The sequence below is a fragment of the Acipenser ruthenus genome, chromosome 8 (assembly GCF_902713425.1).
Source record: "Acipenser ruthenus chromosome 8, fAciRut3.2 maternal haplotype, whole genome shotgun sequence".
NCBI lineage: Eukaryota > Metazoa > Chordata > Actinopteri > Acipenseriformes > Acipenseridae > Acipenser > Acipenser ruthenus.
Window position 1 is genome coordinate 22,558,664 of NC_081196.1, and position 19,416 is coordinate 22,578,079.

Sequence of the window (19,416 nt, forward strand, 5' to 3'; positions counted from 1 at the left end):
AAATTGGACCTGACGCGCACTTAATAAGGGTTAAGTGAAACCTCCATACTGCAACTATTTATTTTTCATTTAAAGATGGCTTCAGTTAAATTTTTTGGTTCAGAATAACATAAAATGTTTGCTATTGTAGAACATGCAGGTTTTTTTTTTTCCCTCAAAACTGCATTTTACCTATGGTATAAGATAATTATTTCATTATACTATACAACAAATGACATTGACATTTATTTAAATTGTTTATGTATTTTTTATATAATACACAATTTTAGTACCACTGCTTTTCGATCATGCTGGGCAAGTCTGGTTACACTATGCCACACAAGTTTTGAAAACATGCAAAAAAAACGATAACTAGATAGAAACAAGCTGCATTTTTCATGACTTAAAGAACTCACCTGGTATACTGGTATAATTATCCAATTCAGGCACCGCAGCACTAGTGCTAGTTCCAGCTGCCATATCCAGTAGAGGCTGAATAACTTCAATCTTGAAAACTCCATTCTTTTGCCAAAGGTTCAATACACGCACTATCTTACTCTGGAAATAAATTATTTGAATTGTATTATTAATTTAGTGCATCTAAGCTGCCTATTACATTTCTTTAGAAGACAATGATATTTCCGTAAGTCATAAATACATATACAGTAAAAACATTAGCATCTTTAGGAAATCATACAGAAATTTTATAAAATCTCAGGCGATAGCTAAATTACCTTGTCTTCCGTAGGACACAAGTACAAGTTTTGGAATGTTCCAGTGAGGTTTTTAATAAACCTGGGCCCAAACACATCTTTATCTTGTCCAAACTGGTGACGTGATTGGCGGACAATGGAATCAACAACATACAATCCTGGAACTTTATATTCTGGTTTACACTGCAAGCAAATAAAGGAGGATACAAGTCAGGAAAAAAGTTATTTAAATGTAGTAATAAAACACAACTAAAAACAGAGTTGGGGTTGTCTTACCTTTTTGATGAACTTCTCTACTATTTGGACAACATGCTTGTAAAGCTAGAGAGAAAAGGGGAAGTGGGGAAGAGGTATAAATTAAATGGAATCAAAATATGTCAGTACATCCGCTAAGGGTATAAAACACACATGATAGATGTTATTATGACCATCAAGAATAGCAATGTTACAAATGCCATCAAAATTTTCAGACAACTGCACACTTACTTTTCATCGCCTGCTAAAACAAAGTGGAGCTGAAAAATTCCAAAGTCATGGCCAATTTATCTGTTGCATGTCTTATTTTGGGTAGTACTTGTCTTGGTCTACTGACAACTAAAAACACCAGGGATCGAAATTAACACCCGCCAAATGCGGTTTAATTTGGTCTGTGGCAGGTACATTTCACATACTCCACAGTGGCGGGAACGTTTTTGTACACTTAACACTTTGAATGCCAGCGGCTCTGTTCCAGTGGTGCGAATTTGCGTCAGACCGCTGTACCTTTAAACAGAAGCTGTTAGCTAAAACAAGAAAAAACTTGAAAAAATGTTCACCAAAATAAGCACCACAACTTCTGCTTTTGATTAGTCTATTATTTAATATATGCTGTCATTCAAGTTAAAAAATGCACTGCACTGCAGGCTGCTGGTCTTCTCTTTGCCGACTAAGATAGTGAGCCTGAAAGTTGTGATCCTCAGGACAGTTTAGCTAGCGAGACAGAAAGAGACGAGGTAGGAGAGAGGAGAAAAAAAAGAAACAAACAAAAAAAAAAATATTAACCGCGTGTAATCATATTTGTTCTACAGATCTACCAAATGAAGACAAACAAACTAGGGTTTTTTGGGTAGGAGGCTGTGTGGTCCAGTGGTTAAAGAAACAGGCTTGTAACCAAGAGGTCCCCGGTTCAAATCCCACCTCAGCCACTGACTCATTGTGCGACCCTGAGCAAGTCACTTAACCTCCTTGTGCTCCGTCTTTTGGGTGAGATGTAGTTGTAAGTGACTCTGCAGCTGATGCATAGTTCACACACCCTAGTCTCTGAAAGTTGCATTGGATAAAGGCGTCTGCTAAATAAACTGCAGAAAATAATTCATTATCAGACTTTTGAATGAATATTAAACTACTGACAAGCTCGTACTTTCCAGACTAACGTCCCAATTTTTCAGCGTGTGGAACTTGTTGTGTTGAAAACTAAAAATTAATGACTCAAATGTGTCATTCTTAGATAAACTAATAACTGTATTCATTTATTAGTACTAATTTTTAAAAAATAAGATAGTGTGCAGTATATTACATAGTTTTCAAACACTATCCTCTCCTGAAGACATACGGTGTATAAAGAACCGTATAAAAATTTATTCTGAAATTATTTCATATTTACCTATATTGTTCAGATTTTTACCCAGTTTTCCAATCAAGTAATAAAATGCATACTTTTACAACCAACCATTTCACACCCTGCAAAGTAGGGAACATATCCTTTTGTTGTATCTTTTTATTTTTTCAAGGATATATAAAACCACTTACTAAAATCATGCAGAACGTTGGTGAAAGACAACATTGTATGGGAAAACAATGTGGCATTCAAATTGTTAAGACCGGTTTATATTCCATTGCTCCACTGTCGTTGAAGAGCAAGGAGACCTGTGATCATCGCTGTCATGTCGCCTTGCAGTTAATACTTTCTACCGACAATCGCCCTGCTCAAACTACAGTCAGTGACGGTTCAAATCAACTGAAATCTGACCTCGTTGCTATGGTTATTACAACACTAAAATGGATGACCGGTTGTTTGTCGAGAAGCTGCTCAGTGTTTATCCCTACGTATATGCAGTCGATAGAGCTGATTATAAGATCAGGTGAAAAAGGAGAACACATGGGTATCAATTGCTAAACAAATGCAATCAACTTGTGAGTATTTTAACCTCACGAAGTGTAGCTAGTGAAGTTTTAATTTTAATACAGAAACTGCTGTTTTAAACACTTTGTATATTATGAAGTGCCCCAGGTCCAACATATTATTATTATTATTATTATTATTATTATTATTATTATTATTATTATTATTATTATTATTATTATTATTATTATCGTGCTACAAGATATATATTTTTTAAATAGCATAGCATGTCCAATATTTTCTATAAATAATAATAATAATAATAATAATAATAATAATAATAATAATAATAATAATAATAATAATTTGCATGCTACAAACTCTGAAAAAGGGATTAAAATGATTGCTAGTAAACTACAATGTAACCACGGTAAATAAAGTAAACTCTTATTTGGTATTTAAGATTAATTTAGGTGAATTTACTATTTACTGGAAACAATTGTATCTTGAACTGACTTGTTTTAAAACTTGAAAAAACATAGTAAGTTAATGCTTAGCAGATCCTCAGTCAGAAAGTGTGACAATAGAAAACAGCATTTTTTTAATTATTATTATTTATGCACTACATTGCTGAGGTAGAAAGAAAGCAGCTGCAAGAGAAAATAAAAGGTGCAAAGTTCCTGTCAGTGATGACAGACAGTTCAACCAATAGCACTGTCACAGAAGAGGAGCTAGTATATGTATGATTCTGCCAGAAAGGGCTGGTGACTGCAGTTTGTGGGCATGCAGTCTGTGGAGAGGGCAGATGCCCAACACATCTCAGAAGTTATATCTTTACTCATGAGGCAGATTGTTTCAGACCCTGTTAAAACTGCTCATAAATGTTGCTTGTTTTTGCATTTTCTTTCGGCATTGTTGCCCCCCGGAACAATGTTGGCCAGTAAAATGCCTGTGTGGCCAGTGGATTTTTCCATCCACAAGCCATGGTGACTAGTGCATGGAAAAGTTAATTTCAAGCCCTGAAACACTGAGCTTTGTTTATACACACAATAACTGTGCTACAAATGTACGCAACATCTAAAGGAAGATTGTTGAGGATGCTTGGGTAACCAGAGCTATCCAATACACTCCAGTTTCTCCCAGCTCTCACTGTAGCAATTGATACATTTACAAATACCCCTCCTACATACTAAACTGGGGAGCATATCTACTTTACCACCATTTCCCTCACAGGGTGACTTCTCAGTATATACTATTTTTCTGGTTAATGAGGATGCAACATCAGAATAAGTTTTCCCTCATCTTACCTTAATAGCCTTGATTGCTGATTTTGTAATTGCAATCATCTTTGCCCTTGAAATCGGGGGCTTCATGTCCATCAAGCAGAAAAGCTATAAAAGAAAAAAAAAAAAAAGACAACTTTGAATATATTTACTGAACCTCTGATTTGGAAGGCGACCTTTCTGATCTCTCATACTTGGACATTCCATTCTAATGTAACTATGGTTCCATGAGAAGTCATCAACAAACTACTGGCAAGTCCAAGAATTTTGGATGATCACATTTCTCATCATTAGGTCAGACCCATTGCCACACTACCAAACACAACCCTTGTAAGTGTTATTTTTCTCCAATAATTATTTTCCTATAATACATACAAATCAACATGCTAAAAACAGGATTGTTATTCTTTATTCATAGGGGAAAGTCTATACATTTTTTTGTTTTTTTTTAAAGTCAGCCATGGTTTAGGTTTGGGCAATTGCGACATTTTCAGGGATTGATTAATGGGTAAAAATTGGGTCACAATAATCAAAATGATCTAAAAATCAGTGGTTCTCAAACTTTTTGGACCGCGCCACCCTTCCTCTTGTCTGTGGTACTTGACCCCCCCTTCTCCACTTACTTGCATATTGGATAATTGCACAAATCGCTTAACCCTTTGCTGCAGAGTCGCTGTAATTTCGTAACTTTTGTCATTTCGCCGTCCAACCACCAAACTTTATTTTTTATTTGTTTACATATCTAAAAGTATTTGGGCTAATTAGCCGTATTTTTTTTTTTTCAACTTTATATTAGTTTTTTTGTGTCGAGTGCATCTGCAGTGTTTTTATTTTTTCTCTTCTGCCGTGTCATGTCTGTGTGTGCGTGCTTGCTGGGCAGGTCTAACTTTTATGATTATAGACAAGAGTAAATACTGTATCACATTTAAAAAAAAAAAAAAAAAAAGTTCGTTTCACATATACGTTTTTATTTTAGATTTGTTTTTCCATTTTTTTAACTTGTTTCTCCTCACGAGATAAGGCAAAACTAAATAGGTCTATCGCATGTGATGCCAAAAGTTAGGTGTTTGTGTATTAGCTCATTTTTGCTGCTACTTGAACCATGTCATAGATACTTGCTCAGTTTTGTTTGTGTAAGAATTGGAGCCAAACTAATAATTATCTACCTACTGTGTGTTAATTTTTAGCATTGCTGTTACAAATTACAAATTCACATTAATGTTTTTATTATCAGGGGCAAATTGTTGTGCAATCATTGCTTACCTGAACATTAGGTCAATCCTAGAACACTTCGCTCCCGCTTTAGACAGCTCTTCTTCCTTCTTTTTAAACGTTTCTGAGTTGGCATGGTGCTCAGACGGAAAAATCACAGTGACACTGCCAGTGAGCATGTCTGATTGAAAATTCCTTGAAACGTGGTCATAGTGAGCTCAGTCTAACAGCATCCCTTCCTCTGTTTGCCCTTCATTAACCAATGATATAGTACGTCTTTCTCGTGGCTTAGTGCTGGGAGGTGTATAGTAAAAAGTATAGCAACAATAATACATTATGATAAGGCATAATTTTCTCGCAGGATGAGATTAGACGGAGAACGGCTTGCAGATCAGAGTTTTGAAGGGGCTAAAACGTTAAAATGACTGCTAAAAAAATAACCGATTATTTTCAAAGCAAATATAGTGACAATGAATGCAGAGGGTCAAAATAAGCCGTCGATCGACGCAATCCACCACCTAATACTTTATTTGCGCCGGCTACTTTATTAAAAAAAATATTAAGATTATTTTCAGGTATTATTCAGTCAATTTGTCGTATTATTGTATTGTAAGGGGATATATAGTACATAACAGCTATACATATGCACCAAAAAAAACATTTTCCTTTTGTTGCGTAATCATAAAAAATAAGTACCCAGGTGCTTGTGAGAGATATTGGGGGTTCATGTATAGAGGCTGTACGCCTTTAAGAAGAAAGGCATGATGGGATATCAGCTGAACACTTGTCAGCTGACATACAAATGCTTAAGTGTAGAGGTGTTAAAGGCTATTGTGTAAAAAAAAAAAAAATTGTTAAAATGAACAGTTGCATTCAAAAAATGAACCGTGAAAAACAAAAACAGACGTGCATTAACAAAATGCCCTGAAAACTAAACAAAGAAAACTACTTAAATGAAACAATAAGCTAAATAATTAAGCTAAAAAGGAAATGAAAAGGTTACCGTTTTTTTTGTGTGAACTCCAATAAACTTACGTTATCTTTTCCCAGTCAAATCATAGTTCCTAAATAAGCACGGTAGTTTACCGTAAAATAAAATAAAAAAAAAAAAAACAGTAATGAAAAAGAATGTAGAACATAAAAAAGCGCAGCCAGATAGTCAATGAAAGACAACACATTATTCAAATTATTTGTCGTATTATATATTTAAGGTAAGGCAAGTTTATTTTCCTGTTAAAAGTGTTCCCGGCTATAATGTTCTGCTGCCCGGCTGTACAGAATTCCTGGGGAAAAAGAATACAAAAATGGATACTGTCTGTGTGTTTGAGCTGTTTTGAAAGAGTCCTCACTGCTGCTTTCACTCTGCGCCTTTTCTCAATGAAATCTCGCAAAAGCCTCACAACCACTGGGTCATCGCAAGGGCGGAAGTGGCGGCTGCTCAAACACTACAAGACGTACCAATTCAATATTACTAGAACAGACAGAATACTTGGAATTACTTGTGGAATAATTAAACAAAAAATATCATTAAAAAAAGGATCTGTTAATATTTCTACCAAACAATGACAAGCTAATAATAATTTCCTTTATATAAAATGTAGGGAATTATGTTTGACAGCATCATTTGCATTATTTTATTCTGCTAAATAATAATAATAATAACAATAATAATAATAATAATAATAATAATAATAATAATAATAATAATAATAATATTATTTTCCCAGACTATCAGTCCTGGAGACTCAGTCTGGGTTTTTGATCCAACCAATATCTCATCATTAGTATTAAAACATTCACTGTGTAACAAATTAAAACAATCACCTTCTGGGTCCTAAATGGACTGTGGGAATTATTATGCACTTGTAGTAGTAGTGTTTTTATTTTTTCCTCACCTGTGCCATTTATAGAACCTAGCCCCACCTTTTACCAGTCTTCATTAGCTAGACAATTTCGTACCGTTTACTTTTATATTTTTAAATATTCATAATAATATCTATAAAACACATAAATATAAAAAGGATTAGTTATTTTTTTCTTTACCCTGTGCACTCACACTATCCATTGCACATTATCAGTAACTAAACTCTGCAAGTGTTGCATTTGTTTTCAAGACGTATTATTATTATACAATCAATATACAGTAGTACCGTACAAATAAACTTGGTGGCTTAAACGTGTACACAGAATATAAACATGAGCACGGCTTTCTGCTGACTTAATAAAAACAACAATAACGTCAGGGTATACATTTAAAATAGTACAAATGCATTGCACACTTTATAAAGACATTACCATGCGAGGGGGCTCCCTCACAATGCCGTTAGCTAATTGTTCAGTTGGAAATAAAATAAAATAACGCACCTTTATTAATTTTCTACTGTGTTCGAGCTGCAGTGTCCCTGCACCTCGGTAACACTGTGATAGCCACTGAGGGTACGGTGTTCTCTCCTGTTTATTAAATTTGTTTTATATATATGTGTATTACCTCAGCCGTAACTCCAGTAAAATATAGTAGCCTACTGTATACTTGCAATCACTATATACCGCTGGCGCCATTCTAGTAAAGTATAAAGCAAATTCCCCGCTCTGATTGGTTTATCTGTCATGTCACTGATCTTGGAAACAAGTAATGCGTATTTCAAAGCCGCCGGTAGTCCCGCAGGCTTTGGAACATTACAGTTCGGTAGTCCCGGACCCAATTTTTGGTAGTCCCAGGTGCCCGGACTCCCTATTTGTTTACCCCCGATATGGTAAAATGTGTAAGTCTTGTTCAATATATGAACATGAAGTTATGTAATATTTATTATTGCTTAAAAATGTGCAGAGTAAAATATTCTGGCCCACCTACTCCTAACTTTTTTCCAATCTGGCCCCCTTAAATTAAAAAAACTAGTTGAAGAGCCCTGCTCTACCTAAGGCAACTCTATCTGTCCAGGGTATAGGTGAAACACATGCAAGCAGTTTTACAGCAAGTACAGCATAAACCAGTCTGCGTTGTTGCAGATGAAACTACAGATGGGAGAGAAGTGTCCTGAACATTGTAGTTAATTTGTAATTTTATGAAAATTGTATGTTTTTGTAATAAAGCCTCTCGTTTGACTTTTCTGTATATTGTAATGCCAGCAATATGCTTTATTAGTTGACTGACCTACAGTACATTGTTACTAGTGGTCTGCTTTAAGAAATATTTTTTCCTGAAAACTACACTATCTAAAAAAAAAAAAAAAAAAAAAAAAAAAAAAACTAAAAGAAACACATGAATTAAATAACATTTTTACATTAAAAATCTATTGATGTTCAAATTACATTGTTAACTCTTAATAAACATGTAAAAACGGAATTGGTCATTTTAAAAAACGGAATTTGCCATTCACAAGAACGGAAAATCAGGAGCCCTAGGTCACAACTGGCATAAAAGTCGCTCCCCCCCCTTATTGAAACTTACATTTAAACACTTTCTCTTCCTACACCAATTCAACACAGATAAATAAAGAAAAATAAATTGTTTGCAACATTAATACACTAGTAATTTTAGTGTTTTTCTTTTTTAGTTAAACTGCTAATAGAAACTCCATTCCGTTTTTCTAAATTTCATAATTTGTTCAAGACAATAAGTACAATGTCAAAATACATCAAAATATTGCTTATATCCACTATTTTTATATTTATAAATGTTGTAAAAACATATACATATATACATATATATATATATATATATATATATATATATATATATATATATATATATACATACACACACACACACAGTACTGTGCAAAAGTTGAAAAAATGCTGTAAAGTAAGAATGCTTTCAAAAATAGACATGTTAATAGATTATATTTATCAATTAACTAAATGCAAAGTGAGTGAACAGAAGAAAAATCTAAATAAAAACCATATTTGGTGTGACCACCCTTTGCCTTCAAAACAGCATCAATTCTTCTAGGTACACTTGCACAAAGTCAGGGATTTTGTAGGCATATAGTCAGGTGTATGATTAAACAATTATACCAAACAGGTGCTAATGATCATCAATTCAATATGTAGGTTGAAACAAAATCATTAACTGAAACAGAAACAGCTGTGTAGGAGGAATAAAACTGGGTGAGGAACAGCCAAACTCAGCTAACAAGGTGAGGTTGCTGAAGACAGTTTACTGTCAAAAGTCATACACCATGGCAAGACTGAGCACAGCAACAAGACACAAGGAAGTTATACTGCATCAGCAAGGTCTCTCCCAGGCAGAAATTTCAAGGCAGACAGGGGTTTCCAGATGTGCTGTCCAAGCTCTTTTGAAGAAGCACAAAGAAACGGGCAACGTTGAGGACCGTAGACGCAGTGGTCGGCCAAGGAAACTTACTGCAGCAGATGAAAGACACATCATGCTTACTTCCCTTCGCAATTGGAAGATGTCCAGCAGTGCCATCAGCTCAGAATTGGCAGAAAACAGTGGGACCCTGGTACACCCATCTACTGTCCGGAGAAGTCTGGTCAGAAGTGGCCTTCATGGAAGACTTGCGGCCAAAAAGCCATACCTCCAACATGGAAACAAGGCCAAGCGACTCAACTATGCACGAAAACACAGGAACTGGGGTGCAGAAAAATGGCAGCAGGTGCTCTGGACTGATGAGTCAAAATTTGAAATATTTGGCTGTAGCAGAAGGCAGTTTGTTCGCCGAAGGGCTGGAGAGCGGTACACAAATGAGTGTCTGCAGGCAACAGCGAAGCATGGTGGAGGATCCTTGCAAGTTTGGGGCTGCATTTCTGCAAATGGAGTTGGGGATTTGGTCAGAATTAATGGTCTCCTCAATGCTGAGAAGTACAGGCAGATACTTATCCATCATGCAATACCATCGGGGAGGCATCTGATTGGCCCCAAATTTATTCTGCAGCATGACAACGACCCCAAACATACAGCGAAAGTCATTAAGAACTATCTTCAGCGTAAAGAAGAACAAGGAGTCCTGGAAGTGATGGTATGGCACCCACAGAGCCCTGATCTCAACATAATCGAGTCTGTCTGGGATTACATAAAGAGAGCGAAGCAACTGAGGCTGCCTAAATCCACAGAAGAACTGTGGTTAGTTCTCCAAGATGGGCCAACCTACCTGCCGAGTTCCTTCAAAAACTGTGTACAAGTGTACCTAGAAGAATTGATGCTGTTTTGAAGGCAAAGGGTGGTCACACCAAATATTGATTTGATGTAGATTTTTCTTCTGTTCACTCACTTTGCATTTTGTTAATTGATAAATATAAACTACTAACATGTCTATTTTTGAAAGCATTCTTACTTTACAGCATTTTTTCACACCTGCCTAAAACTTTTGCACAGTACTATATATATATATATATATATATATATATATATATATATATATATATATATATATATATATATATACACACACACACATATATATATATATATATATATATATATATATATATATATACACACATATATATTAAAACACAACAGAATAAATGTTCTAATATAATTATTTACAGTCTTTCCCCATTTTTTTTTATTAGCTCTAAACAAGTTTCTGTGATGTTTTATTTCTGCTTTTGTCTCTTCCTGGCTGCTGTAAACAGTCTCCGCTCTTTAGACACCAATGCCTCTCTCAGTGTTGTCACACTAAAAAATAAAAACTATCAGGAAGTGAACGTCAGTCCCTCCCCTATCCATTGATTTGTGTTTTTAGCCTGTACTGGAAAGTATGGTGGCCCTGTAAGTCTAAAAAACAAAGTGCTTTTTTTATCGTGTTTACATGATCGCAGTTCTGTAAGCCCACTTCAGTATGATTGTGTTAACACAATCCCGGTCCTTAACCCTTAGTGCTCCCATGTCAGACCAGGTCCGACATTACAATTTTCCCTTTCCGGTCTGATGTCAGACCCTGTCATGGTCCCTGCACCACAGACCTAACACGGACATAAACAAACAAGATAGCTGCTTCCGCATCCAGCGCTCAATGAATATCACAGACATTTGCCAAGCTTTTTGAGATGTTATAGTAATAAAATAATGACTTGGATCGCATTATTGAGGAGTTTGGTGATAAAATGGGTGATCAGGTGATGATTTATCAGTATGCACTACTATGAAGAGTAAAAACTATGAAGTACGTGAAAAATACAGCGAACAAGGGGTGGGGCGGGGCTGGAGGTGCAGTATGGATTGTCCTGTTGATACGCAGTGCCTTTTAAACCTGTTTTAAGGTGAAAAAAACACTTTTAAAACAGCGTGTGTAAAATAAACAGCGTGTGTTAAAATAAATTGGACCTGATGCGCCTGATGAATAAATGGACCACTAAGGGTTAAAGGGTTAAACTTCCAGCTGTACAAGAATATATTCATTTTGATTTGTTAATCAGAACCATAACCACACACATATTTTGCAAGTGTACCATTGCACTGATATGTAGAAGAAGTTACAGTATGTATTAATGTCATTCAAAGTACTCCATTCAAACAAAATGTTTTCTGCCTGAAGCCATAAACACTTTGCTCCTATATCAACTACTATTATGGCTACAGGTAGACTTTTGCGATATCATTTTGTAGTTTGCTTGATTACAGGATGTTAAAAAAAACTATGTTTATATATATATTTTTTAAATTATGTCTCAATCTTAAAATTCTAGGTGATGCAAGATTTTAGGCCACAGCTGTACACGTAACTTCTTATACACCGCTGCTCCACAGAACATTAAGAAACAGTTTCCTTAGCTTTACCTTGATGTAAGACAGGGCTGCTACAATTAAATTGAAAATCGATTTTTCAATCAATTCCTTTCCTCATTATATACATCGACATAAAATGCTGGATAATCGATTCAATAATTACATTTTTGTAACGCGCATAGTTAATAACATTATTTAAGTTTAGAAATGAAAATGGACCTACCAGTAAATAAGTTTTGAAAATGCTTTGTAAGTACACCCCTCTGTGTATTCGATGTATACAAACAACAAAACTCGCCGCCTTGAATCCAGAGCAGGATGACAGGCTTGTATTACTGGCAAACAGCCTGCAAATAAACTGTGTACAAGAAAACTGACTGTATATAGTTTACGCTTCTTTGTTTCAAAATGAACCGTTAAATATTCAATAACGTTAAAAATAAAATGATCAGTGATGTAAGCATGTTATTGTAAGTAAATCCACTTATTTGTACTATTATTATTATAATAATTATTATTATGATGATGATGGTTTTAGGCAGGGATTGCCGCATTGTGTGTTTCACAGATAGTGAAGGATAGGTGGTACAGTATTAACAAGATGCAATGCGTGATGCTGCAGCTTTCACTGAATAAATTTTTTTTTTAAAAAGACAGTTTTCATTGCCTCTTGTCTAGTTGATATAGATTACATTCCACAGTACTGTAATCTGTTTGGAATAAATATTTTAGTAACACCCCTGTAGTATGTTAAACTTGCTTTAGGCTTGTTGCAATTTTTTTTTCTTTCTTCTCCTGATGCTACCAATGCATAATTACCCCTCGCATTCAATTGTTATGCAGAAGCTTTTACATAACTGCAATGATATTAAAATAATCACGTCAGGGGAGAAGAATGCAGCGAAAATGTATGCGGGTGGTACAATCATCGATATTTATTCAAACAATTCGATTCTGTGTGCCCAATTAATCGATTGCTATTTGGAGGCTTAACTGACAGCCCTAATTTAAGACGGGGTCAAGGGAAATAATCTAAAATTAGTTTAGGGGTGTATTTCAATAAATAAGACAACACAAGGTACAGGGACTTTTGCTTGTTGATACAAGTTGAGCGCTGTTTATCTCCATAGCCAGAAAGATGAGTTTTGGGGGTGTTTTTGGAGTTGTGCAACAGTGAGTGTGTGTGTGTTTTTTTTTTTAAACATTTGCCATATACTTAGGCTGCGTTCACACTGGGCCCGTTTAAAGGGTTTGATCCGCACTCGGTACGGTTCGGTACATTTGGTGTGAAGTGTGAACAACACAGTCCGCTTGGGAAACGAACCCTACCGAGTCCATCTCTTTAGGTTTGCTTACTAAACCTCAACGTGAACAACTGCTGGACTCGGTCCTTTACACACAGCAAACAAACTATACAAGGTAACCTGACTCGGAAGTAAACATTTTGCACGTAGTTTAGTTCATATTCTGAGGAACAAAATGACTTGGGGGAACTACATTAGGGTTACCTGGGAAAATCGTCACGGTTTTGCTTTTTTTTTTTTGTAAACTACAAAACTGTATCAGAGTGCTCAGCAAGTTAATAGCAGTGTAATTTATTAGGTAGTGTTAACACCATTCAAAAATAAAATAAACAAACAATCTTAAGGATTATGTGTTTAAATGGTAATAGCTGATCTATTTTTGTACATTTAATATGTTTTGACTAGATGACGATATAAGAAAATAATGAGTTATGATCTGCAATAATACACCTGATGTTTAATTTTTAAACTATTATATACTGCTACGGCATCAGTGAATTGAAGAAAAAAAAAAAAAAAACAATCCCAGTATTTCACTGTGGAAATCTGGTAATCCTAAATTACATGGACAGCGTGAGGAACTGAAGCTCTCATAGAAATGTGGTCAGACACCAAAACTCAAGCCAAACTGAACAACAAACTCACAGAAATAGTAAAATTGTAATTTTTTCCTCAGGTTACTTTGTTTAATTCCTACAGTAGGAGAACAGTGCAGAATTGTGTAAACGAATACTGCACTATTCTCCTACTGTAGGCATTCAGAAATGTATTAATTAAATGAAGTGCTTCCCTCGTTCCCATGCTTTCTTCCACAGCAATATGTAAGAATCTAAAAACTGAAGCAACACTTCAATAGCTGCCATCTTTCAAGACACCTTGCAGGATATTGTAAACATCTGGTTCACAGACCATATCAACGAACCGAGTGCACTTGCAATTTGCAAACTAACTTGGTCCTGAGAATAATTGGAAAGGACCAAAAAATAAATAAACTTTAGCTTGCATCCAAACTCGCCCCTTTGCTTGCAGATGTGTGAACAAGCAAACTGATACATTGTTTCAAACTAAAAGAACCACAAGGAGTCTGTTTCAAACAGACCCAGTGTGAATGCAGCCTCAGACAAACTGTGTGAACTTAATTGCTGAATAGTTTTGCAAGTTGGGAAAATATCTGTTTTAACTGTTTTTTGTTATTATTATTTATTTATTTTTACTCCAAAAAATAAATCAGGACAGGATAGGCCCCAAACTTTTCTGTTTATGAAACATTTGTTTCGGCGCATTAAGGGACTTTTGGGACAAATTAATAAAACAAATATCAGTATGGAGGGTGTATATATTTACTTAAATGTGCTACACTTTACTGTATTCAGTAAAGCTGCTCCATCAATAATGTTTAAGTGTTCAATGATAAATACAATATTTTAAATATATAATTCCCACAATGTTAAGAGTTTATTTTCTGCATAATGAGAATGAATATTTAGACTCCCATTTGTACCCCTCCCCTTATAAATGTTAGAAGCATTTTGTTTGACATCCCATTCAGATTTCATGATACTGTTTTTTATACAAGAGATAAAGGTTGTTAGCATTCAGAGTAATGTGTAGCCTATATATTAAAACTAAATATACAATAGTATAGTAAGTGCCAAGTCAAAATTATTTTTTATAATTGTAAAGAAGTTTAAAATATATTAATTAAACTACAGAATTTTTCAGGTAGATATTTTTTTGCACACCCAATTGATTCGCTTATCAGATTCAAAGTGAAATAGAAATATTAAGCCTCACCCCCTTTACTTTCCAGAAGGTTTGGAGTCTGTTCGCTGAAGAGTTTGAACATTCTGCTACCCTGCAGCCTAATTTCCTACATTGATCACATTGATCACAGCAAAGCTAAATTAGTTTGCAAGAAACTTAACAGTGCAACCTGAGATTTATGCGCTTTAGTATGTTCAAATGGCTGTTTCCTGATCATTTCGCTATCACTTCTGCATAGCTAAAAACAACTTTTTGTGATCAAGGAAACAACGTGCATAACAATTAGCGCTGGGATAAACACGGGTTTTTCATGTTCGGATATTTGCTCAATTTAAATATTCGTTTGGATATTCATTCTTTTTCAAAAAGTAATAAAAGCCATTATATTGCTCTGAACGTAGGCAGAGACAGCTTAGCAGCAGGGGCAGGGGGTGTGACCCGTGTGTGTGTGTGTGTGTGTGTGTGCCTGCCCTTATTTTACAGCAAGACCTTACAATATGTACGTTAAAATAGAAAAATATCCCAGGAGTAAAGAATAAGTTGTGTAAGACTTACTTTACCCCAGTGAATTACTTACAAAACAAAGGGTGCCAAATAGAAGTTCAAGTTAAACGCTGTTTCCGAAATAAATAGTACATAACATTGACACTGCATTTCATTTTTTTTTTTTTTTTTATTCTTTGCCATTGCTGTTTCTTCACAGTAAACAGTGGCCATAGACATGTTTTCATAAAGTAACAACATGAGGTTTACTTGTGCCTTTTTGTGGCTTAACATGCAAATGAAAGCTGAAATCAGAATGATTTGCTTGCCTTTTTTCTCTCCCATTAGATTCTGACTCGTTCTAAAGCAGCACAACACGTTTTTGTCCCAGATGGCTTTTCATAGAGATCACAATGCATGCATGCGCATAATCTGGTCAGTTTACTTTTTGCTGTCTAAAACATTTAAATAGAGGCTCAAGAGCTGCTGTGTTGTACCTATTTATATATGATGGAGTAATAGCAAATGAAAAAGAGCTCTGTGATGTGAGATTTATTATATATGAGCTCTGTGATGCGAGATATATATCTCACATTTTTTGACACTTGTAGCTAATACGAACATCTGATTTTTGTATCCGAATACATGTCAAAAAATATTTGTTTGAATATTCAGATATTTGTCCCAGCACTAATAATTCTCATTGCCATTTCACTCAGACATCATCAGAAACCACAGCACTTGCCAAAACAAACATTTGCATAATTTTTATGTTTCAAAAGCAAAGTGAGAGTTATCTCTATTTCAAAGTTTCATGACTGAAAACGTTTGTAGTCTATGTACAACAAGACTACGCCCTAAAAATGTAATAAAAGGTAGGCAGAAGATACAGAAGTGCCAGCAAAGGCTCAAATCAGCCAGTTAAGCTGTACAGCTCAGTCATGTTTCCCTCCACAAGCAACAGCTGCTACCCACTCTGTGGAGACCAGTGCCCACTGTAAAGGATGACAGAAAATAGGAATGACTGACAGTTCCACACCTGCTGCCATTTCTGTGATGAATGCTTTTGTCTTTCTAATATAGGTTCAACAAGTATACATATAAAGTATTTACTTTAAAATGTTTTACCACAAATACTGTAATGTTTTGAGATGTAGGCTTTGTTGAGTACTGGGTAAAGAAAATTGATCAACTTTCCCCAACCTAATTTGTACTTTAAAACCAAAGTAACAGTTATCGATTTCTACAGTAAATGGGGTACTGATGATACAGGGATCTTACACAATCTTAGCTAGGTAGTATGACAATTTGTTTTAAAGAAATGTTTTGTTTGTTTCTAACTGCTGTCAAATACAAAACAAAACAAAAATAATAAGATTAAATCAAGTAATAATTAACAAATTCAATAAACATGCAAACATGGCTTGATTTGTAGACCCTTAACGGCTGGTTTCACAGACCCTGGTTAGCACTAATCTTGGACTTCCTTACCTAAATTAACATTTGGTAACGCTGACCTTGATCTGTGAAACCAGCCCTTATGTTAAGATATCTACAACTGGATTTCCTCTAGTTTTGATGAAGGGGGATTATTCCATAGGCTTGCGTGGGAATTCCTTCAAAGAAAGGTCGGGCCTGTATCCAGCAATATAACAACAACAAACACACTAGGTGCTCCTGTGGATACCAATCCTCTGCCAATCTTAAATTACAGACCAGCGGCTAGTTTAATCGAAAAACCTTCATACTGTCCACTTTTAGTATAGCATTCGGACTACATGATATTTAAATAAACAACTGACATAGACTCTGTGATAGAACTATCAAAACGTCCTTCTGCTGGTAGCCACCAACTCACTCCATGATGCTGCGTTCATCACACAAATAAAGTCCCATTAACAAGATGCCAGTGATCGTTTAAAATAAAACACAATGTAGAATACGATAAACAACACCATATTTGACAGTTATGGCAGGACCACCACATCGTGCTGCTCATAGTACTCCACCACCTACTCTACAGCAGCCCCATTCATTTACGCATCCCGTTTGACCTGTATTATATTCATAGACAACACTAAAGCTGGTGAACTAGACGAACTCAAACAAACTGTTTACCCCGATTTCCCAGTCTACACCCCTAGAACTCAACCCCCTAAAACCATTGTGTGTTTTGTTACTGCGGCCTGGGAAAGAGTCCATCCTGCGGCCTCCATGCTCACTGCAGGAAGAGACACTCGCGCGCTCACGTGATGGTAACTAGTGCCTCAATATCGTGCCTGTTTTAGATGAAAAGTCGGTCCAAAATGTCAGCTCACCTCCTGATTGAAAGCGTTAACAGCATCCATGGTTCCGGTATCGGTGCTTTTCCCTTTCACCACCGTATGTGCAATGTTTATGCCCGGCCAGGCAGGTCTAACATGTCCGCTCCCAACAGCTCTCAGCTGTAGACGCTCCGCGGTATGGCAGAGAGCGCGGAGCACCATGGGATAGCACAATGCTGCCACCCTCCAGCGGCGAGCTTCTGCTATCAACTGACCAACCTCAGAAAAATGAGACAGGGTTCATAAAAGAGTTGTAACATAATGATCATCACAGACAGGATTTCAGTGGCGGTTGTCGTAGGAGCAATAACTTTAGGCCCCATTAATTGTGAAATTGTTTATCATTATAGAACTTTTTTACAGCAATTTTCTCATCATTGTACTGGATCCTTGAATTTACTGCAAAGTATATCTTAACCACTCATAAATAAAGATGCATGCAACATTTGCCAACATTTTATAGTACACACCAGGGGTAGAAAATTCCCCAAAACTTAACATGTAGATTTAAATTTTATATGCCCAAAAAACAGCCAAAATAGCTTAACAATGGTGTACTCAATGACACAAAATAACATTATTTTAAAATAAACTTTAAAGAATCTCTGATTAAACGCTTTTTTGTTATTTCCACCCAGTTTCGGTAATCCATTGCAAATACAATCTGTTATCACCCCAACCGCAGAATAGCTTAACCAATAGCAGCTCAAAACACAAGGACGCAATACTAGAACACGAGATGCTGGCTGGAAGTGACGTAAGTATAAATGAAAAAGTAATGGGGGAGCAAATACGGAAGTTTAAATCTTTAATAAAGTAATCGCTTGCTTGTTTTGGGGCATTGAAAAATTGTAGGTGGCCGACTCGGGCATGTAAGCATTTTTTTTACATACCTCATTGAGATTTGTACATGCCCACGGCATGTCGGGCAATATCATGTTCTAACACTGCACACAAATGTCTTATTTTATAGCCGCTATACCGTATTCGTTGGGACTTTGTGTCTTTATGTGGACGGACAGCTGAAGTCCAATCTAATTGTAGCAACGTTTTATTTTATTTATTTTTATTTTTTTGGTTTGGTTTTGTTATTGTGTGTGCCTGCTACACAGTTTATAAAGCCAGATGGTACTGCATACATGCCAACAGTCCCGTTCTGCGCGGTCGTGTTGTACTGCTTCCGGTTCCGCTCCCGTTATCCATCTAATGAGCCGACCGATCCCGCTACCACTCTCTGGAGACGCACTGTTCCTTTGCCGGCATGCTCTCGACCCCTGGACAATTTTCAGAGCCCGCTGGAATCGCTGCTCTCTCCGCTCACAGCTCCAGACTCCCGGACACTTTCAGCGTCCATCGGAGTCTACTACTCTCTGTGGTTGCATGCCGGTTCCGGTAGGTCTCCCCCTGGCTCCCTCTCTTCGTTCCGTCCACTTCTGATCACCAATAGCGTTCTGGGGTAAACAAAAGGAGGCAGACGACCGCAGCAAGATCTCATTAAGGTTTTATTGAGGTCAGCACACCACAACACAGGCCACAGCAGCATGCAAGCTGCGGCTTTATAC

General features: G+C 36.2%; 1 protein-coding gene across 1 annotated transcript in view; it reads right to left on the reverse strand.

Annotated features, from left to right (window-relative positions):
• The window catches only part of LOC117406457 (SR-related and CTD-associated factor 4-like), a 42,048-nt gene extending 23,957 nt beyond the window's left edge, over window positions 1–18,091 (reverse strand). The window contains exons 1-5 of the mRNA XM_034010502.3: window positions 17,849–18,091; window positions 4,101–4,184; window positions 969–1,013; window positions 714–875; window positions 396–537 (exon numbers count right to left, since the gene is read on the reverse strand). Coding sequence (XP_033866393.2) covers window positions 396–537; window positions 714–875; window positions 969–1,013; window positions 4,101–4,184; window positions 17,849–18,016 — 601 coding nt within the window. The 5' untranslated portion in view covers window positions 18,017–18,091. The remainder of the gene's footprint in view (window positions 1–395; window positions 538–713; window positions 876–968; window positions 1,014–4,100; window positions 4,185–17,848) is intronic.
• Window positions 18,092–19,416: the final 1,325 nt, after the last annotated feature.